This window comes from Aspergillus homomorphus (genome assembly GCF_003184865.1).
Source record: "Aspergillus homomorphus CBS 101889 unplaced genomic scaffold BO97scaffold_7, whole genome shotgun sequence".
In the NCBI taxonomy this organism is placed as follows: domain Eukaryota; kingdom Fungi; phylum Ascomycota; class Eurotiomycetes; order Eurotiales; family Aspergillaceae; genus Aspergillus; species Aspergillus homomorphus.
The window spans coordinates 195,546-217,852 of record NW_020291893.1 but is presented as its reverse complement, the minus strand read 5'-3'; the positions used below and the strand labels follow the sequence as shown (position 1 = coordinate 217,852).

The following is a 22,307-nucleotide window of genomic DNA, read 5'->3' as shown; positions in this document are numbered from 1 at the left end:
GTCATCATGAATGGGCATCTCGTGTTCGTGTCATACTGAGAATAAGTCGTTCGTGTCGTCATGAAAGGGTATCAGCGATGCCAGGTCGGACCGTGCAATGCAAGTAGAAATAAGGTCACAGACCAGCGGTAGGAATATCGGACCGGCGTAAAATAGTCACAAAGCTCGCCGACCGAAGTAAAAGCGTAGGTCCCAGACCATGAAGCACGCATCGAATGTAGACAGTCTCACGGATCCAGCCAGACTTAGTAGAGGGTGATGGTCTCTTCCGACTCGAGCTCGCCGGGACGTCTCTAAACCCAGATTAGCATACATCCAATCCCCAGCTTAATCCAAACTTACGAATTGATCGTAGAGCTCCGAGCGCAGGAACGTATCGACCGCCCAGACCGGCAGGCCCTTCCAGCGCATGCCTTCGGTGCTACCGAGCCACACGAGCGCAGGGACCGAGAAAGTGCGCGACACCTCCACCCAGCCATCGGCCAGGCCAGGACCATCCTCGACAATCACGGTCTCCACCTCGACGAAGCAGGAGTCCATGTTGCCGCCCTCATGGTCGGGCCCGAAGATCGCCTCGATGTCCTCCCAGTCCAGTGCGAACACCAGCATGCCCTCGACGACATCGCTATTGTTGCCCGTGTACGCCATGTACGGCTCGCCGTAGGCGACCCGCTCGTACAGGCGGTACCCGATCGCCTTGGCCGGCTGCATGCGGCGGGCGATCTCCATGCTGTCATGTTTGCCGAGGTAGGCGCGCACCGCGCTGGGCAGCTTGAGGATGCCGTAGACGAAGACGGCCTGCTTCTCCTCGTCCGCCTGCAGTTTCTCCAGCTCCGTGATCTTGAGCCGGTTGTGGAAGGCGAACTTGTAGTTGTCCGGGTACCAGGTGAAGCACTCCATGGTGGTTCGGCTGCGCTTCACCTTGGCTGCTTGCTTCACCTTGACTGCTTTGTTCGCCTTGGTGGTGGGAACGGTCGACATGGCGGTAGAGGTCGACATGGTGATAGGAATAGAGATAGGGATACTGACGGTGTTGGTAAGAGAGGTGAGAATGGAATGTGAGAGATGAAGACATCGTGTTAGATGTCTGTGATCTCAATCACTGTTCACAGGTCGCTTAGTCGGCGATCAGGCAGACCTGCTCGGGTCTGCGTTTGCCTGCTCCTGCTCACTGCGGCTCTGATGAGTGCGCGGTTGAGACTATACGGGGTAGCCGGACTGCGACAATCACTTACCATGCGGTTTAGGCACCGATTGCTTCAATCATCATGAGTTTTACATTGTCAGATAGGGCTGATAAGTGGATTAGCCATAGTCGTATGAATTGTAGATTATTACCATCTTCTTCTCGTGTTTACTTACTGGTGGGGGGCTGTCCAGGAAGTCCGATTATTATTGGCATTATAACTCAGCACCATGCTTAGATCTCTGCAGTATTCAGATATACTTGATCAGTGAGGTTCTCTGTTCTAAGATGCTGAACAGGCGCACTGGCAACAACAGCCAGCTGACGAAATAGCCAGGTCGAAGTGATACATGTCATTCATGCCTGAGGCATCAATATGACCGTATTGCTGGTGATCCCGAGTGGCAAGAAAGAAAAGAACAGATCGATCGCTCCAAGAACCTAGTGCAAATCATCAAGGGGCTCAATTCCAACTGCTTCCTTCCCCAGCTTATCAAGCACGGGCATCGACCACAATGATATGCCGGGACTGATGATCGTTGTGGATACGACCGGCTTCCATGCGGTTCTTCCTCCAGGCGGTGGCGGCGGGCGGGCAGACGAGCAGGCAGGCGGTGAGTGCTGGGTAGTGGCAGCAACACTGCAACAACCAGCTTAAGTCATCAGTCCCGGACTCTGGGCAGGCCCTGGCGCTATCGTCACCTCTTAACTGGAGCTCTTCTTCTGCCAACCGACCATCTCACTTCCAACTCCCTCCTCCCCACCCAAACACCCTGCTCTATCACTTCACCATCTCTCCCCCAATTTGCGCCATCTCTCAGACATTTCCTGCTGTCTGTTGAGATTTCATCCTTCCTCCCCTTCTTTTCCTTATTTCTAGATCCCTCTTGCCTGTTGCCGAGCTCGCCTAATCCGGTACGGCAACAGTCCTTGCTACCTTTCCGAGTGACTACGTTGCTTCACGCGCCTTTCTTCAGACTCCATCAAGATGAGCGCAGAGCCAGACCACACCCACGAGAAGAAGAGGGTCAACCTCAAGTATGTTTCGTCCACCCTGGTTTCCACTTCGGCCCGCATGCTAATACATCATAGTGACCCCTCGGGCGCTGAGAAGAAAGAGGTAAAGACTTTGCCTCCGAACGCCGCAAGGACCTTGATGGTGATATTAACTTGCTTGTTAATCTAGGAACTCGACACCTCGACCGCTATCCTCAAGAAGAAGAAGAAGCCCAACTCTCTGATGTGAGTTCGCCTGCGTCATTGACGTGAACGGCTGAGATACTGACCACATGTGTGCTATAGTGTGACCGATGCCGTGAACGATGACAACTCCGTTATTGCCCTCTCCAACAACACGATGGAGACCCTTCAGCTCTTCCGCGGTGACACGGTTCTCGTCAAGGGCAAGAAGCGCAAGGACACTGTTCTGATTGTCTTGGCGGATGATGATCTCGATGACGGCAGCGCTCGCATCAACCGTGTTGTCAGACACAACCTCCGTGTCAAGCACGGCGACATGATCACCGTCCACCCTTGCCCCGACATCAAATATGTGAGTCAAACCTTACGAGCAGCAGATGGCTGGTGGCTAACCGCGGTTTCGCTGTGTCATAGGCCAAGCGTATTGCTGTCCTCCCCATTGCCGACACCGTCGAGGGTCTTACCGGCTCCCTCTTCGACGTCTACCTTGCCCCCTACTTCCGCGAAGCCTACAGACCCGTCCGACAGGGAGACCTGTTCACAGTACGAGGAGGTATGAGACAAGTGGAGTTCAAGGTTGTCGAGGTCGACCCCCCAGAGTACGGTATCGTTGCTCAGGACACTATCATTCACTGCGAGGGCGAGCCCATCCAGCGTGAGGACGAGGAGGGCAACCTCAATGAGGTCGGTTACGATGACATTGGTGGCTGCCGCAAGCAGATGGCTCAGATCCGTGAGTTGGTGGAATTGCCTCTCCGTCATCCCCAGCTCTTCAAGTCCATCGGTATCAAGCCCCCTCGTGGTATCCTGATGTACGGTCCCCCCGGTACCGGTAAGACCTTGATGGCTCGTGCTGTTGCCAACGAGACCGGTGCTTTCTTCTTCCTGATCAACGGTCCCGAGATCATGTCCAAGATGGCTGGTGAGTCTGAGTCGAACCTGCGTAAGGCGTTCGAGGAGGCCGAGAAGAACTCCCCCGCCATCATCTTCATCGATGAAATCGATTCCATCGCTCCCAAGCGTGAGAAGACCAATGGAGAGGTCGAGCGTCGTGTTGTCTCCCAGCTCCTGACCCTCATGGACGGCATGAAGGCCCGCTCGAACGTCGTCGTCATGGCCGCCACCAACCGCCCCAACTCCATCGACCCTGCCCTCCGTCGTTTCGGTCGTTTCGATCGTGAGGTCGACATCGGTATCCCGGACCCCACCGGCCGTCTCGAGATTCTGTCGATCCACACCAAGAACATGAAGCTGGGTGATGATGTCGATTTGGAGACGATCGCTGCCGAGACCCACGGTTACGTCGGTTCCGATCTTGCTTCTCTGTGCTCTGAGGCTGCCATGCAGCAGATCCGTGAGAAGATGGATATGATCGACCTGGACGAGGATACCATTGATGCTGAGGTCCTTGATTCTCTCGGTGTCACCATGGAGAACTTCCGTTACGCCCTTGGTGTCTCCAACCCCTCTGCCCTGCGCGAGGTTGCCGTTGTCGAGGTGCCCAACGTCCGCTGGGAGGACATCGGTGGTCTGGAGGAGGTCAAGCGCGAGCTTATTGAGAGTGTTCAGTACCCTGTGGACCACCCCGAAAAGTTCCAGAAGTTCGGTCTTTCTCCTTCCCGCGGTGTCTTATTCTACGGTCCCCCGGGTACTGGTAAGACCATGCTTGCCAAGGCCGTGGCCAACGAGTGCGCTGCCAACTTTATCTCCGTTAAGGGTCCTGAGTTGCTGAGCATGTGGTTCGGTGAGTCCGAGAGCAACATCCGTGACATCTTCGACAAGGCTCGTGCTGCTGCCCCTTGCGTCGTCTTCCTCGACGAGTTGGATTCTATTGCCAAGTCCCGTGGTGGATCTGTTGGTGATGCTGGTGGCGCTTCTGACCGTGTTGTCAACCAGCTCCTGACTGGTAGGTTTTCTCGCTTCCATCTGGTCGCTACATCGCTAACTCGTCACAGAAATGGATGGTATGACCTCCAAGAAGAACGTGTTCGTCATCGGTGCCACGAATAGACCCGAGCAGCTCGACGCTGCCCTGGTTCGTCCGGGCCGTTTGGATACCCTGGTCTACGTTCCTCTGCCCGACCAGGCCTCTCGTGAGAGCATTCTCAAGGCCCAGCTGCGCAAGACGCCCGTTGCCCCCGATGTCGACATCTCTTTCATCGCCAGCAAGACCCACGGCTTCTCTGGTGCCGATCTGGGCTTCGTTACCCAGCGTGCCGTCAAGCTTGCTATCAAGCAGTCGATCAGCGCCGACATCGACCGCCAGAAGCAGCGTGAGGCCCAGGGTGAGGATGTCAAGATGGAGGACGAGGAGCTTGAGGAGGAAGACCCCGTGCCCGAGTTGACCCGTGCCCACTTCGAGGAGGCGATGAAGTCGGCCAGAAAGTCGGTCAGCGATGTGGAGATCCGCCGCTACGAGGCTTTCGCTCAGAGCCTGAAGAACTCTGGCGGCAGCACCTTCTTCCGCTTCCCTTCCTCGGGTGAGGTGGCGGACAACAACACTTTTGGCGAAGCCGGCAATGATGACAGCCTCTACGACTAAACTAAACTGTATCTCTCACGTTCTGTTTCCCATGCGCACTTAGTTAGATAAGCGGGGTGAGCCTCGACTAAATCACGTTGGTTGACTTTTGTGACCATTTCTTATTTATTCTGGGTGCTAAGATAGTTTTCTATGATTCATTTGATAGCATTCGTGATCGATGCTGTAAAGCTTTCCGCGATTGATTGTAAATGAGTGTAATGCAGGAACGAAGTAGTAAGAATTGTTGGTATCTCAAAATGCAATGCCCATCTCACTCTGTTAACACCACCGGGGATACAAACCATAGAAACAGATCAAAACAAGATAACGCCAGACAATGAATGGATGTTCACCCAATAACCCCAACGCCAAACCCATTTTGGGACAGATTATTTCCCCTGCTTGACCTTCACCTTCTTCTCGCCCTTCTTGACCGGACTCCCAGCGACCCCATTACTCTCCCCAGTCTTAACCTTCTTGACCTGCTGATCCTTCGGCGCCTTTTCTTCAGTGGCGTTGTTCTCCGCCGACCCCGACGCCGAAGCGGAACCAGAACCAGAATCCCCATCATCACCCTCCATAACCACCACCTCCCTTAACACCTCCTTGATCGCACGAACCCCCTGCTCAACAACAGAGGAAGGAATCCGCACATCCACGCTCTCAAAGTACGCATTTTTATCCGTGCTGTTGTTGCCACCGGCAGCCCCATCCTCCTCCTTCACCTTGAACCCGGTATCCCCGTTCCCGTTTTTCGAGGACTGGTCTTGAGTAGACGAGAGCGCAACAAGCGACGGATGGCCCCGTCCCTCGGCCGACGCCACCACCGCCTCGATCACCTCGTCGAACCGCTCGCATCGCCCTGCGCGCAGGAGCTCCTGTGCTAATTTCCGGATTTTCTCTGTCCAGCCGGTTCGTTGGAGGGAGGAGAGGAGCGTGCTGTGCAAGTCTTCGAGGGCGGGAGTGGTTGTTAGGTGCGTTAGGAGGTCGGTTTCTAGGTCTGTTGCGTTGGGGTTCGAGTTTGTGGTTGGGGCGTTGGTTGACATTTTGCCTTTCGCTTTTGTGGAGTTGGGGTTGAGTCGAGGGTGTATGTTTTATCAACGTGCTGTGGGCCGGATTTAATGTGCTGTTTGGCTTGTAGATTGGGTTGGAGGTAGATGAGGGGATGGCGGTTGAGACTCGAGGTTGGTGGATGGGGGGGGATATCTGGATCGGTGGGTGGAGGCGCAGGTGCTTTTCTGTTTTGGAGTGTCTGGCGCTGTGAGATTGCAAGTGTGCTTTTTGCGGCGATGCGAATATGTTCTCAAGGGTAGGTTCTGTATCGTTGTAGAGGCGGTGCAGTCGAGTCCGTGGTTGACGTCGCGATCTGGGCGGAATCGCCGGTTCGGAGGTCGAGCGCCGCGAGGTTCTGCTGGTGAGCGTGGTTGTTAGATCTCTTGAGTATTAGGAATGGGTCCTTCGGAGGATGTACCAGTTATCTTACCTTCACTGTATGTACTAGACTCGTGCGCTTTGGTCGACTGATCTGGGATGAGCCGGGGAAAAGTTGGGGCGGCGGCGGCGGCATCCGGAGGTTAGCTTCTCTTCCCGCCCTCTACTCCGTACTCTACTCTACTTCTTGTTAAGCGCTAGACAAGACTGTCCATGTTTAGGGGTGAAAGCAGTGTGCATTGTATTAGACTTCCGATGGCAGCTGCTGGTCTGAGTAACTGCTGACCCACTCTGTTGCTGAAGTACTAATCAATCGATCAGTGCTGGTAGTAGAACTACTAGTGATGTGGTGAAGAATATATCCACCATTTATACCTCCTATTGTCAACTGTTCGTGTTACAACTTCAATATTCAAATACACCGAGTCTACTACAACCCTCTACAGTCCATCCGCCCACACAGTAATAGCTTTCGCAGCACTGACGTATGCATCACACAGGAACACGCACCCGGACAACCTATGACCAAGGCTCAGGGTGCCGCGATATTTATAGCATCACCTCAGCACCGGCGGCTGGCGCTTAGGCAAGACCACGATGCAATCATTGCGCCGAAGTGGGCAAAGACGAGAGACCTACGTCGACATGCAGGGCTCCACTGAGCACTCCCCCCCCCCCCCCTCCAAACAGTGATCAAGCTGCATGGTGAGATAATTCTCTGCTGAGGTTCCTTCGGGGCTACGAGGCAGCGTGCCGCCATGGCTGGGAGCCACATGTTCGTGTAATCTTGGATCATGTATGGCCCCGATAGACGCTTGTGCGACGCGACTATGAATGAAGCTCCCTTGTTATCTACCTGTAGCTGTAGCTGATCCTTGTTGCAAGGGTACACTACACCACGTACAGTGCATTGAGTGAAGGTTCTAGGTAAGTGAAAGACGGCTTGGATGTGTCGGTTGGGGATGGATACCGTTAGGCCATCTCGCGGGTGAAGATGGGCTTTTCTCGGACGTAGACACGCACTATCAAATCCCTAGGTACTTAGTAGTAAAGCACCTAATTTTGTCGCGGATATGACAGCTGTGGGTTCATAGTGTCTCTGCGTTAAACTGGATGTGGATCATGATGGTGCCCCTGTCTGTGCCAAGTAGTGAAGAGTGTCTTAGTGACCGTTGCGTTGACCCATCGGGGGGCCTCGCAGCTTAGATAGTAGATCCGGAACTGAGATCCAGGAGGGAATTTTTTTTTTTGACTGTGTATGCATAATCTTACATGAATAACGCTACTTACAGTGTTTCTGCCTGGGGGATTGGTTCTGTGGCTAGTTGATTCGAGTCGTAGCGGTAGCCATGGCATGTGACAGAATCCCGAGGGTAGCCGTCAATTGAATACTGAACTACATGGGTATTCGTCGTTTTTTGGATTATTTCTCTTCCGCCGTCGAAAATGAATCAATACGAGTAGACTTCAATGCGACCACTGGGGACCAGATCGCAGCTTCTAGAAGGAGTTTATTTGTCCCCTCCTCCTCCACGTCGACTCCAACTCGAGTCCTAAACTCCGAGGTCCTCAGAGGCTCAGACCCAGAAAAGGGGCCACCGGAGGGGCATCGCCATTATTAAATGTTCGCGGTGATATAGGGCTGGCAAGACATCCTGGTCGGATCAACCCAGACAGATTGGTCTTACCGGAGGGTGGAGAGAGGGAGGACCACGCACGCCCATCAGGGTCATAGTATAGCTCATAGCAGTAGCACAAGCTGATAATGAGGGAGCATTCATAATTTTAGAGTCTTAGATCCTGATCCTCGGACGGAACAGAAAGAAAGGGCCATGGCACGATGACGGTGGACTGGCGGAAGAAAACCTTCACTGAGGACCCAGTCCGTCCCCAAAAACGTCCAGGCTCCGGCACTATTGAATTTTGACAGGCAAATAATCGTGGAGCTTTGAGCTCGGATGGTCCGAACTGGATCAAAATAGTTCCTTCGTTAGTCTCCCCCATAATCCAGGGGAGAGAGACATCTGTGGCTTGGCGCCGATACTAATTCGATCTCTAGACTATGGACTCGAAAAACTGGTGGACGGACCGGGAAAGGGGAAGGAAGAGGTATGGATCGACTGGGATGAAGAGCATGATCGTAACCATTTTCAGGGGAGGGGGAGACGGTGATATTGCCCAGGTGGGAATATCCTCGATTGCGATTTGGATCAGGCAAGAATGAGAAAGAAGAAAAAAAGATGCGATGGATCAGAAAGTCAGGATGTTATGACAGAGGGAAGAGTGAAGGTTAGAAGTGAGTCCAGACCGCTGGAGATCACGTGCGGCGATCCAACATTAGAAGCGCCTCTCTTTTTCCCTCCCGGCGGTTCGTTTGTTCGCTACTCCGCGCCCAACCAGCTGCTTGCTGCTTGCTTGCTGCTGCTGCTACTACTACTACTGCTGTTGCTTCTCTCTTCTTCCTCTTCCTCAAAGACGATAGAGATTCCTCTCTTTTCCCATCCTCCTTCTCTTTCTCAGCTTCGTTATCTACCACCGTGGCCGTGATCATCCTTCCGATCTTCTCCTCCTCATCCCCTCCTCTCCCCCCCCAGCTTCCCCGCTCTCGCTGCATGCCTGTGATTGTTAGCCTTACTGGCCTCAGGAACACCACTCTTCTCTCATCCACGGCCACTATCATTCTCCATCTACCACTTGCCTCATTCTTTCGCCTCTAATCTCGATTCTCGACTGCCGCCCGTCAACTGCTATATCCTCCTTATCCCCCACCTACTCATCCCAGCCATCTCCAACCAACCTCCGTCGTATCGAACACGAGCCGCCTTCCTACCCGGAACCTCGAATCCTGAAACTCCCTATCGGCGCTATTGAGAGTCTCCTCCATTGTTCGCTTAAATCCCATCCAAGATCGACCTCTACCTCCCGATCGTGCTCCCCTCGATCTCGAATTTGATTGTGCTGCACCTGGCGCTGTCTTGATCGCTGTCAGCCGGTCCGACGTCCATCCCAACCCCCTCTTCGTGCTGGGCGTCGTTGCCGGTCATTGATCCTTCGAATCCACCATGTCTCTCCACACCTCCTACCACGCCGACTCCGATGCAGATGATGAGTACGAACGCAGCGTCATCACATCCCCACACCTAGCCACTGACTCAGAAGCATCCCCCTCCGAGTCGGATTTTCCGTCCGCCGAACATACTCCGACCACCCTGGCCAACGTCGAGGACAACCCACGGTCTCCCAAAACAATCATCACAGAATGGACGGCTGATGAGTGCGCCCATTTTGTTGCTGCCCTGGGTCTTCGTCAGTACTGCGCCGCTTTTCTAGGTGAGTCGGCTCAGAAATATTCCCTGGCGCGCACAGCGGCCACGAGCGCTGACTTCCAGTCCCACAGAGAACGAGATCGTTGGTGAAGCACTTATCGCCCTGAAGCACGATGAATTGAAGGAAATGGGCATTGTTAGTGTGGGGCATCGGTTGACTATCCTCAAAAGCGTGTATGAAACCAAGGTCAAGCAAGATATCCCGCTTGACGCAGATCACTATATCCCGCTCTGTAAGTGCGTCGTCGGAATCACTACTGGACTATTCAACTAATCTCTGGATCTCATAGCTGCCGACCAAAGCATGAACGATGGCGCTACTCAGGATGATGTCGCCCGTCTTATTCAGTCTATTCGACTGCGAGACGAACGGATAGTCACGGTGGAGCAAGAGCTGCGGCGTATGGCGGAGGACTACCGGCGACTGCGAGAGGAACTTCTCCCTGTATTCAAGATGGCTAAGGATCGATCACAACCGCTACCGCCCCCGTCGGCGGTGCCCGGGTCCGGAAACGAAGCACATCACGAACCTCCAAACCTGACTTCTCCGTCGGGAATCACAATTCTCGATCGCTCAGGATCAATATTATCGAGAACATTTTCTAAGAGGGTACATACTGGGGGAACTACCCCCAAGACCAGCTCGCCCACGTACATTCCACCTTCCATCCACGAAGGGCGAATGTATAGTGATGGCGGTGGGTTGGATCCGTCGACGGCAAACTCATCTCACATGGCCATGATGAACGGGAAGGCACAGTTATCGCCAGGGATTCCGTCACCTACCTCTCCCGGAATCTTGCACACGCAGACTTTGGCTTCAAGGGCCTACTCTCAGCCGAGTTCCGCCAGCATCAATCACGCTTCTTACAACCACCACGACGACACTCCTCCGACGCAATCCCGCTCTGATCGGCTCAATCCGACCCCGACGCAAGCAACCCGTCCCGATATTCCAACACGGTCAGATTCTCGAGCTACAGGCGATCCGCCCAGCGTGGAGATCTTCAAGTCTTTCCGAGTGTCAATGGATGATCCCTGCCATAAAGTTCTCCCAGCCGCTCTGAAGAAATACAATATCAACGCGGACTGGAAGCAGTATGCGCTGTATATAGTGTATGGTGACCAGGAACGGTGTCTCGGGCTGGAGGAGCGGCCCTTGATTCTGTTCAAGCAGCTCGAGAAAGAAGGCCGCAAGCCGATGTTCATGCTACGAAAACAAGTTCATCCGCTTGAGAACAATGTGTATGCCGCTGGTAGCGGATCAGCTCCGAACAGTGCTGGCTTTGAGGGCCGACAGGCTCAAATCAACCTACCCGGTGGAGTTTTGTAAGCATTTTCTTGATCATGAAAGGCCTCTGATTTACTCTCTTGCTTGAGATACCCCGAGCCACCTCTGCTGGCTGATATCTATCCTCAACATCTTCCTCTTCATCCACTTAACCTACCTACCATCCACATCCCTTGACAATTTCCTTCTCACGAGCCCTTATCTTTTTGGCGTGCATTATGTGTCTCATATAACGGCGTTGGGTTTGACTTCTGGGGTAACGCGGAACTGGAAAAGCAAAGCACTGACACAGCGTGGTGATTTCTCTTTGGCATTTTGGGATCCTTTCTTTTCTAAATTCTTGCCCATATACTTTCCCTCCTATACTTACCTTAATCTGTTCTCCTCAATATGAATGTGTTGAAACTCGACAGCCACACGAGAAGTATGAGACGTTGCACTGCATTTTGTTTACCGGGTTTACGTTTTCGAGACAGAGTCTCGTTTTTCGCCCTTGTTTAGGAGATTTGCATATCACTTTCTTTTGTTCCTTCCTAACGGAATTGACTCACTACAGTTACGGGAAAGTGTATCATCAAGCATGCAGAGCAGTTAGATCAGTATGATCTGGGCTAATGCAGCAATATACTTTACGATGACCTTAGTCCCATCCATTTCCTGTGCCTCTGCCATCACCGGGAAGAAAAGTATGAGAAGAATGGCTTTAAGCAAAACTAACGGGTCCCTATACCATGGCAACCAATCACCTACACCCCTCCATCAATCGGTAAAAAGCCCAAAGATATTCGAATCGTTTACAAGGAGCTTTGGTATCGCAGCTACAGCAGGCGTGTCCGTGGTATAAAAACACCAGCTCACGATTATCGGGTTGAGTCTAGTAGGCATATGCCTATTCCTACGACTCTTAGTCTCGGCCGCGGGGCTACAAGTCTGCTGGACATTCCCCGGGAGTCATCAGTATCACTGTATCTAGTGAGCGGATATTATCTCTATTTGAGGGGTGTGATAAGGTGGGAGTTCCCACTACGAGAGCCAAAAACATACAACAGAAGGGATTCGCTGGTGGTCACCCACCCAACTACTAACCTCCCGGCGTGTGGCTTAAGTACGGCTGAGCGGACGGGAAGCCCTGTTTTCCACACCCTGTGGTCGTATGTGTTTGATGCGTGCTGTGCTTCGAATATATTCATACCTTTTTCTCTATGAATTACATTGGTTTAATAGTTGGGAACAATCCTTCTGGTTAGATAGCAAGTCCAACACGAAGATAAAATCTTACCCTTGTCTTCCGAATTTGAAAGTAATAACCCGCTTTCGCTAGACCGTCCAGCTACGGCGTGTGCGGTTCATGAACTTTGAATTTCTCATTATCTTTGAGTATGCAGCGCATCTAGCAGATATACGGGCCATCAGTGTAGTGTCCACGAGGGTTACCGGAGTAGGCATGCATGATGGGGTAGAAAGAGTTCGGAGGCGATAGCCAGCGCGGAGCTAACGACTGTGCCATGTCGCCTTCAGCGAACATGGTTAACCACCTTTGGTGTGTTTCCCCAGGCCCAATGGACGTCGGCGTTGCGTTGGGTATCCGTGCCAATCCGTTCTATCATGACTTTCTTGCGAGTCGAAATCGCATCAGTATGGATCGCTTGCAGAGGCTGGTTCCCTGTGGTACTCAGTTTCTGCCTGGTGTGTCCGCAATAACACTCTAGTGCTCTGACTTGTGCTTCCTGTCTTAATCAAACTATACGCGTTCCAGAATGGCGCCGTTTGCTAAGTAAAGCCGAGTAGCGAGGCTTTTGTGCGGTAAGGAATTTGCGGATTCGGCGCAATTTCAATAGTTAATCATTAGCCAATGACTTTGTGACCTGGATCAGCTCTTTTGCAATTGGTGCACGCTGGTAGAAAGAGCACCAGGACAAATGATCAAATCACGGGCGTGATTTGTAGTGGCTGTATACTTTCCGGGGGAAGGACGTGAATTTAGTCCAGTCTGTGTTTGTGAAGTCTAAAGAAGCTTAGCGAAGAGATTGCTACCGCTTTACCAGGCAGGTTGCATCTTCGGGATCCTGTGATACCAGTGTCATTTTCTGAAGTGTCAGCGTGCATGATGGTGGCTTTGTTGTATATAGCCTATTTGCTATTGACAGTAACAACAGAGCAGCAAGAGAACAATAACAGAGCTACGACAAAATAATACTAGGGTAACAACAGTACAACAAAAGAGTGGTAATAGAGCCATAACAGAGCCAAAAAGAGTATCAGCAACTGTCTGCCAGTTTGAAACGCGAGCCAAGGATAGGGCTGGCTGACGTTCAGTGACTCGATAAAACTCTACCCTTAATATTAATACTAGCAACAGCAGATTATAGGCTCGCCGTGTAGAAAAGTGCAAGCCATAATACCACCAGAGATGACATTAGCAACCAAGCCCTTATACCTTCCAAAGACGCAATCAATCAAGAGACCAGTCCTGGTCATTTGCCGCAAGCATCCCTAAGTACCAGATGCCGAGTAGAACTGTTAGTCTGGGCTGTGAAGCAGAGCCCCTTGCACTCCAGGGGATGGAATCAGCGAGTTCCAGGCTGCCGTCCCGATCAAGCCGCCGGATAGCGACAAGTTCGCAGTCCGTGAGAATGAACCCGTAGCGCGCATGGTGTTGGTTCATGTAGAAGTTGACTTGGGCTAGGGCCTGTTTAAATTCCGTACGAACAGTGGGGTCGGGATGGTTTCTCAGGTCAAGGGACCATTTGAAAGATGGTTCGATATCGCCCGGGACGCGGTTTGGTCGGGTTTTGATCTCGAGGTTCGGATCAAAGAAGGCGAGGTCGGGAGTAAAGTCTTCAATAGTCGCGGCCATTGTACCAGCGTCGTAGTTCACAACCGTGAGGTTGGCCAGCTGTTGGGTAGACTTTAGATATGAAAATCCGCAGCGAAGAGCACGTATGATTCTATTGGTCAGATAGGCGTTAATGCGGGATTGGACTGCGCGTTTGGAGTTGATCGGTCGTGGAGGAGAAGGTTGAAATGGTTCGTCTGGAATTCGTGCGGCTGCCAGAAGGGCCCCGTACTGTTGTTGGATAGCAGCAAGGTTAAATTCTGTCCAGTGACCGACGCGGGTGATATCAGCTTCCCTGTAATGATCATTTTGTGTGTTGGGCGGTGACTGTGCTTGGTCGAGAACAGGCAGGTGAGGAAGACCATGCTGTAAGTACGACATGAGGCTAACTTGGCTCGTCATGGTATATCAAAAAAAGGGGCTGTCAAGTTGTTATCCACGGAGGGTTGGTAGCCTATATTAAAGGACTCAGAAATCAAGATAGAAGATGGTCATAACAGTCAGGATCCTATTCGAAATCAGGATAAGTACAATGTAATGGCACAAATCAAAGGCAGGTATGACCGGGACAGAAAGTGATGAGATAGGTAATGATCAATTAGATAGTAAGACTTTTTCTCATATCCTTAAGATCAGGCAAACTCAATCTAAGGCGGCATCAGACTTTCCTTACAAAGGTGCAATAATAGTCATGAGAGAGGATCAACTCAAGGCGCTTTAGAAACCAGCCCAAGGTAAGCACAATCTTGGGTCACATGAGCGGGTAGCCGCTGTGGACAATGAAGCCGTCCTGCGACGGGCAGCCAACAGGCAGTATAATCAGAAATGAAGGAGAAGCTGATCTTCCACTGATAGGAGGTGACTAGGTTAAATACAAATAGTAGGCCCCGCCATAAAGGGCAGGTGCCGGTGACTGGCACACGTCCTGCTCATCCATCCTGGGCGTAGAAGTAAGTAAGGTAAAGAATGAGGTGGTGCGATGTGAAATATTGTTGCTTTCTTGTGCGCGACTCCGGAGGCTACTTAGTGAACAGTCCGTGATTGATGAAAGTTCGATATCCCAATCGTGAGCCCATCTATGGTGTTGTAAGTCGCTGATTGTATAGGAATTCAACGTTTGATGCCAGCTTCATTATAGCCAGTGGTGATATCGAGATCAGGTCATGCAAATGAGAGGGTCAGCATCCTCACGTCCGTGCCGCGCTTGGCTGATGAAACACTTGCATTAATTCTCAAGCATACTTTCTAGAACGTATGCCTCTTTGTTGAGATCAAGTCCCTGATTGTTGCTTACAATATAGCGAAATGAGCGACAATATTGTTATTATCCCAGTATCATCCAGTACTATAGGACACCTCCTCGAACGATCCACATATTCCTCAATAAAGATGTAAAGGGCACTGATTTCCCGCGGTATCTCACGATATATCGAAGTCGGACACGGCAGACCTTTGGAGATTGCGGATGCAGAGCCTCTATTCAATTAATGCTCACTGCACCAAACAGGAAAATCTCACGTAACCTAACCTGGCTCTTGACCGGGACCTTGTATTGAGTCACCCGCCTTTTGCTCGGCGGTTGATAAAGTCGATGGCTCTTAGGGGTCCTGGCACACTTTTTCGGGTGAGGTCGCAATGTCGGTGATTCCACGCTTACTTGGCTGGTAAGGTCGTATCTGTAGAATTGATCTTCGAAGATCTGGCTGCTGTTCACCGTGGTGTTGCTCGCGCCTCCACCTCTCACGGGCAGAAGAAGACAAGCGGCGTCCCCTTCGTTTCCTCGCATAGGATGAGAGGTACTCGAGACAAGATCCGCTGTTATTGACGTATCCCTCAAATATGTAATCCGGCAGTAATCTGGAACTGATTTCATCCTGAAGGCAAAGGTGGAAATGCTTACCAATAGGAATAAGACCAATCTCATCCTTTATACCCTGGGCCGTCGTCAGTGCCCTGTCAACCTGGCTCTTTACCGTCTTCTAACTGTTCTCGTCGGCGCCGGGTATCTCCTTTCGAATTCTTTCACGGGTAAACGCCTCAAGCCTGTCCATCCTTGCCATCCCGTCCTAACCCCGATATGTTGTACTAAACTAAAGACGTGTTGATGTAGATGAATGTTGTGTTCTAGCATCTGTCAGCCGAGCCTAAGAGTGAATGTCGAGTGTACCCCGGCCACATGGTCATTATAAGCCCAGGGGGTCTCTCAAACACAACTAGGCACTTAAGGCCAATTGTTCCTCCACATGCTTGTTTGGCCAGTTGAAATCCGATATCCGGAACTCTTTGGGCTATAAGCCAACTCTTGGTCGGATAGGCCCTGCCGAGTCCGTAACAAAGACCCTGATATCTGCTTTGATTTTCATCACATACCTCCAATCCTCGGTCAGAGAAAGCTTGGTGGTTGAAAAGAGAGAGAAAAGAGGCTTCATGATGTATGGAATATTTATAGCCCGTAAGTGAGCCAGGGGGGTACACCCAACATCAACTATCTCTGGTGTTGAAGCCAGTAACAGCCTGTAAGTGCAGCCTAGGTTTTCGAAGACTTGCTAACATCACACCTGCAGCATGGCGAAAACAGAATATATGGCCAACATGGCTCTGCTCAACGGGCGTCGTATGGTGCAACCCATGAGTTCATGAACAAGATATAATATAATATATCGTTCCTCCGATGATGCCCCAAGGCATTGCACGGCGTTCAGCTCCCAAGCAAACAACGAGGATCCGGGCAAACTCATCCCCGCCACATCCGGAACTTTCTTATAACCTTACGCTGTCATGTTAGCTCTGGATTAACTCATCATAAGATCGGTTATCTCAGCTACACAAACCGCCGACAATGTCTGGCAAACGTGTTGTCCCATTCTTCCATGGAGAACGGTCAAGTCAGCGTTGCATAGGTACGCTCGAGTGCATATCTTAAAGGAGAGTTACTCCGCAGCTTCGCCGAAAGATAAGACGGAGTTGATGTAGCATGATGTAGCATGATGTAGTATGATGTAGCAGTCTCTCTTTAACATCGGTAAATTAAACAGCGAGCCGATAAAGCCGCTGTGGCTCCAGTCTCCGAACAATAGGGTTAGAGGGGACCTCCGGCTTGCAAATTGGATCAATCCCATGGGTTCCAACACCCCAGACACTGATGGACTTCTATATGTGACAGCAAGAGTCGTGGCCCTGTTTGCAGCCATCATCTCCCGTAAAGCTCATTCCGAGCCGGTTCCGCTGTGCATATAGCCAGACGAGGTTTGACTGTGCCAAATCACAGTTCTCAAACCCGAACTGGACGGATGGAAGTAAGACTCGACAATCGCTAGAAAGCAATATTGCCAAAGACCGAGACTCAGATGGGATCAGATCAATAATATGTGGTTATTGAGTCAGCAGCATATTTTGAGGTCCAGACAGAGAGTGATTTTGATGCCCGTTCGGGTGACTTTCTTGCACTCCACCAACGCCCTGATTTCGCCACTCATGGACTCGAGTTACCGTCAGTTAGAGCGACGTATGAACGACCAAGATCTCCTTGGACTGGAAACTTGGCTTCGGTCTTTCTATGTTCTGGATTCCACCCGCGTTGTCCATCACCTCGAAGCCCACAAATAAAATTCGAGAGCGCAAGTATACTTTGGAATGACATAGGCTTCGTCTGCGGGGCGCATGTGCTCAAACCCAGGTCTCTTGGGCCCTGCAATACGCCAGATACCCTGCAATGCGATATCGAATCGGCCTATCTGCCAAAATCCAAGCAACACAAGCAAGAACAATCGAACTTTTCCCTCGAAGTGGATGTATGCCACCTTTGACGATCGGATAGAATATCTGTCCATGGGTCTGTAGGAGGAAAGTTGGCCCCCGCCTCGATTCCCTAGATCGCATCGGAGCTAAAACTGCCATCAACCTATATATACTTTTTACCCCTCACGTAGCAAGCGATCTAGTTAAGTATCCAAGTCAAGGTCTCTCTTGTCTTCAGATTACCTAGTTCCCCCTGCAGGCTAGAGCGTCAATCGGCTCATTAGGTAGGAGTGGAGTGAGGAGAGCACCTAAGTCAGATTGAACAATGGCTGACGTCGCAGGGTGTATCTGTCGGGGTCCGTTATCTAATCTCGTCGGCGTACTTCGCCAGAAGTTGGCACATAAAATTCTGCTGTCTTTGCATCAGTTACCATGAGTCTGTAGATATCATCTCCACCAAGATAGCTGGAACTGAGTTGGAAATTTGCAGCCGCATTTGCATCAGCGGGATGGAGTTGGCATTGAGGCGCTCTCGAGGAAAACAGCACGTTATGAGGTCCATCGAAGATCAACCGCCTTCAGTTCTTTAAAAGAATAGGTAATACAGTCTCACGATTGGCTTTGAATCGAGACTGGGTTTTTGTATATGGTGCCCTGAGGTGCTCAACTAGTAGGCCGCCTTCTCTCCAATCACTTGACTAGCACGACATCATGATGCGACCTACTGTTCACAACACGTCTCCGCAGGAGTTTATAACTCGAGTCCCCGGTAACAATAACATTCGACGCGATAACCGCAGTTGTTCTTGGGGTGGAACCTGTTATTCGCTTTGACGTTTACGAGTTCAGCAAGGTCCAGCTCGTGCTCACCGCGGTGAGCGTACCTAGCATTGACAAACTGTTCCTTTCAGGTCTTCATAGAGATGCCAAAGTGAGCCCAATACTCCTGCATCCCTCCGGTCTAGATATAGGCAACCTAGTCGAGGCTTGTTCTGAATGTCAGACTTCAAGATCATCTTGAGAACGAGGCGTGTACTGTACCGTGATTTTGAATTGCTCTGATCGAAGTATCGGAAATAACCTCCGGAGAGAACATTGTATTGCGAGAGGGAGGTGGACGCAATGATACCGGACCTCTCCTAGATGTAGCTGATAAGCAGAGCGGATAATGACGTGGCATTCTCATGGTGATCCAAAAACCTGGCTGATCAAGGGCTATAATGTTGTTTCGTGACGGAAATCGCTCATTATGCATATTGAAAGCCTTATTCCCCTAGGAATATGATCCAACTTATAAATGCGATCGTCGGACAATATATAATCAGCAGCTCTTGGATTTGCGTCATACATCCTGCGGGCAAGACGGATGGTCTTTTCAGAACACGCTGAATTCTCAGTATGACTGGAAGGCCCCGGAATGCAAAGGGCTTTCGCTTCCTGATTTACCGGTACAACGATACTGCCCTAATGGTGTTGAGTAACAGCTCGGGATAGGCCCGAGGAACATAAAAGGCATTTCCCCAAGGCCTACCGCTCTTCATCACTCGTGAGAAATCCTGGAGCTACCGACCACTCAACTGCTGCAGGTCATCGAAGCTGGATTCAGATCCAACTTGAGACAGGCTGAAGATCGGCTCAAAGTGATCCCGGTCGCAGATGTCGCAGAGATATTCCTCTTGAAAGAGCTCTTCACTGGCTTTTGATGCTGTAGATTAAGGGATTTGTCATGTCCAAGTAAACAGATGACTTTGATCGGTTCACGACTGCCGGTATCTGCGAGGAACGTATTAAGCCGGTATGTGTCTGTGAAAATCTGCCAGAGGCTGCACAACTCTTGAGGATTTTACAAGAAAGAGCCGATAGTTCTCGGTTCATAGTTCGATGGTCAACATTCACTTGATGAGTTGCAGCCATCAAAGATTTTCAGGATTATTCTTTCTTTTCTCTTATCGTACCGCTGTGTGTTCATTACTCTCTGCGCCGTTCATCAAAAGGCTGAATTTTCTTATGCCTTGCAACCTGGACAATGCTCTGAGAAGACCTGTAACCGTATGAGAATCAGCAAGCCCTTTTGGAGAGCCACAATTTCTTCGGTCCGCCAACTGGCTCATCGTGGCATTTCTCTGGCGAATCGAAAATAAGACCTATCAAAACCATTTTGTGGAGATGTTATAAGGACAAGAATGACGTGATCTAAGCTCAACTCCGATTTCCACCAGATGGTTGTTACAGGGGACAGTACTCCCACGATCCCCAGAGTCACAGCCGTTGGGATGACGAATTCGCTTTCGACACAGGCAATCCTTCGTAAGATTTTGCGACGAAGTGGATCCGTTCGATGATACCTTTTCGCATCGAACTAGATCATGCCGTCAGGCTCTATACTTTTTTAGTTTCTTGGACATTCGGTGTCGTAAGCTTCGGCGTCCCTTCTCCTAGAATGCACTAGGTTCATACCTGAGCACTTCGTTGTTAGTCGTCAGGGCTTTAGTCGCCGCCGCAGCCGTCGTGCTGGCGACATTGCCGTTGAATCGCGCACTGCTTGCGGCAAAGGAATATCGAGCTTGTTTTCATTTGTGCCGACGCGGACCAACTGTGTTGCTCCTAAGCGGCGTTAGGTACAGAGTCTAGGTGCATGTGTATGGCATACTTACCCATATACTCTAGTAACTGAGACAATCCGAATGAGGCATATCCTGCCCTCACCGCTGTAGAGGGCCACTTCTGGTCCGTAACCTTTCCAACGGATGAAGTACCGGGCGAAAGGCGTGCGATAACGTTCGCGAGATACTTCCTGCAACCTTTTTCTTCCATCTCCGTCGGTTCTAGCGGAAAGTTGCCGTCTTGTATCCGGACTTCACGTGCGGCCACTTTAGGGTAAGCGCAATTCTCAAAATCATCAATGTCATATAATATGTGCGAGCGAGTCCTCTAGAAGGTAGCGTGTCTCCCAGCAAAACTTCACCATTGCTTTTCTCTCAGCGCAACATATTCGTCTTTCGCTTCACCTCCTTCTCGCCCTCTGCATCGCTTTAAATCAGACAGGGGTAAGCATTGCAGATAGCCATTGTTGACAGTCTGTGTGAGGCCGTCCATAAGGTACTGGTCATTAGTGGTAATAGCAGGAGCAGTAGCATTTTACTGCTCATAATAGCCGGCACAGCCCGGTATTGCAATCGGGGTGAGGAGAAAGTGATGTTGGATATGGCCTTTAATGTTTTTTTTCATCATGACACAGTCCATTAACCAGACAAGGGCAGAGGTCGTGTTCTCTCCCTGCTCTGGTCTCAGCGCTCAAACTCCGACACTGACAGACTTCTGCGAGCTACTGCGCCATGCCTAGAGCACTGAAACAAGAAATTGCCTCTAGGTGAAGCCAAGCCTTTTCAAAACCATCTATGACACTATGCTCGAAATATGACTGTGAAAGTCAGTAGATAAATCGATCGGACGGTGGTAGAGTAAGCACCATCGGTACATCCTCTCCTCTTCTGTGACTGCTGTGCGAGTACTGCAATCAATTTTGATTGGCAGACTAATGCATTACCTGTCTCATGGCTAAAAGGTTTACCGATGGGACTGGTAACCTGTCACAGAGTCTGAGCCGACAAACACAAGATACTGAAGAGCATTCTTACTGTAACACGCTCCTTATCGACGAGCGATATCGAGTGAGATTGACCACGAGAGACGAGAGGAGAAGAACGAGACAATGAATAGGATGATGAGAGAGATTGCAGTTGCAATCTGTGCTGCTTATTTGGCCTTGGAACGGAGTCAAAGACGAGGATATGCGGACGGGGAGCCCACTGGAGGTGGTGTAGGATGTGGTAATTAGGTGCCGAGCCATCTGCCACAACTGAAACTTATATTGATGCGAAGGTTGTAAGACGGAATCGTGTATGGAGGTCTATTGGGCCGTCGGCAGTATCTGCCCAGGCTTCGGGATCTGTGGACGGGCGTGGCTCTAGGGCGTCCTTCCCTTATCATGTACCTTAGATGTACCTTAGATGTACCTTAGATATTCTGTGAGTGCGTCCTGTTCTCCAAAGGATGGCAGTCATGTTCCCAACATGAGCATAACGTCAAACCGCAAAATATCAAGTAAGATAGGACAAGGTTGGGGCGGAGGATATGAATTAACAGGTATTGCTCTGTAGTGACCGATCCTGAACAGGGATCCGGCCAGAAACGCAACGAGCTGCTGTCCACTCAGCTGCGGTCTCGAAGTATGTCAGTAGCATTTTCCGTGCACAGATAGTATGCAGAAGTAAAAAAAAATAGGGCAGTAGCTACAGAATACCACCAACATAGAAAGGTGCTGGGAGAGAGCTTTTGAATTGCCCTCAGGCTGAATGGAAGCAGCCGCCATAAGTCAAAAGTAAACCAGGAGAAAAGGGCTTGGAGGAGGATGAGGCCAGTTTCTCTGAGATGGGAAATGATCGTCAATTTGACCTACCTTGGCCAACTCGTAGATAGAGCACGCATGGTTGCCTGCTATCCTGGGACTTCATGGACAGGATGGGGTTCAAGGCTGGTGTAAAGCGGGCAGTACAGGCCATGAATTTCTTTTTGTAGTCATTAAAATGCCGATTCGGAGAAGCCTAGTCTGAGGACTTTAGTGGAAAACAGATAGAATAGTATACGTCGGTCATGGAAAGCTTACCGGCTGAAGACCCCGAGGAGCGTGCATAAAAGCTTCTCCGGATTGGCATCCGCCCTGTCTCGACACATTGACGTAGTCTCGTGAACCATTGGTTGCCAGTGCTTAATAC

The 22,307-nt window shown here is 50.8% G+C and overlaps 5 protein-coding genes across 5 annotated transcripts; 2 read left to right on the top strand and 3 right to left on the bottom strand.

Annotated features, from left to right (window-relative positions):
- Positions 1 to 153: 153 nt before the first annotated feature.
- Positions 154 to 1,168, bottom strand: BO97DRAFT_257335 (uncharacterized protein). The gene is made up of 2 exons (XM_025690880.1): positions 343 to 1,168; positions 154 to 293 (listed from the first exon to the last, which is right to left on the bottom strand). The coding sequence occupies exons 1-2, from the start codon at positions 997 to 999 to the stop codon at positions 246 to 248; spliced, it is 705 nt and encodes a 234-aa protein (XP_025553961.1). The 5' UTR covers positions 1,000 to 1,168; the 3' UTR covers positions 154 to 245.
- A 721-nt stretch (positions 1,169 to 1,889) lies between these two features.
- On the top strand, positions 1,890 to 5,077 carry cdc48 (AAA family ATPase CDC48). Its single transcript, XM_025698158.1, has 6 exons — positions 1,890 to 2,224; positions 2,279 to 2,306; positions 2,373 to 2,428; positions 2,489 to 2,738; positions 2,801 to 4,292; positions 4,342 to 5,077. Exons 1-6 carry the CDS (start codon positions 2,175 to 2,177, stop codon positions 4,926 to 4,928), a joined length of 2,463 nt encoding a protein of 820 aa, XP_025553960.1. The 5' UTR covers positions 1,890 to 2,174; the 3' UTR covers positions 4,929 to 5,077.
- A 163-nt stretch (positions 5,078 to 5,240) lies between these two features.
- Positions 5,241 to 6,456, bottom strand: BO97DRAFT_403858 (uncharacterized protein). The gene is made up of 2 exons (XM_025694831.1): positions 6,394 to 6,456; positions 5,241 to 6,321 (listed from the first exon to the last, which is right to left on the bottom strand). The coding sequence occupies exon 2, from the start codon at positions 5,954 to 5,956 to the stop codon at positions 5,300 to 5,302; it is 657 nt and encodes a 218-aa protein (XP_025553959.1). The 5' UTR covers positions 5,957 to 6,321; positions 6,394 to 6,456; the 3' UTR covers positions 5,241 to 5,299.
- Positions 6,457 to 9,403: 2,947 nt separating this feature from the next.
- Positions 9,404 to 11,000, top strand: BO97DRAFT_432506 (adaptor protein STE50; the record flags this gene model as incomplete). Its single annotated transcript, XM_025697546.1, has 3 exons — positions 9,404 to 9,671; positions 9,739 to 9,900; positions 9,958 to 11,000. 3 exons carry the CDS (start codon positions 9,404 to 9,406, stop codon positions 10,998 to 11,000), a joined length of 1,473 nt encoding a protein of 490 aa, XP_025553958.1.
- A 2,362-nt stretch (positions 11,001 to 13,362) lies between these two features.
- BO97DRAFT_403856 (uncharacterized protein) lies at positions 13,363 to 14,228 on the bottom strand. The gene has a single exon (XM_025694830.1). The coding sequence runs from the start codon at positions 14,194 to 14,196 to the stop codon at positions 13,411 to 13,413; it is 786 nt and encodes a 261-aa protein (XP_025553957.1). The 5' UTR covers positions 14,197 to 14,228; the 3' UTR covers positions 13,363 to 13,410.
- Between the last annotated feature and the right edge of the window lie 8,079 nt (positions 14,229 to 22,307).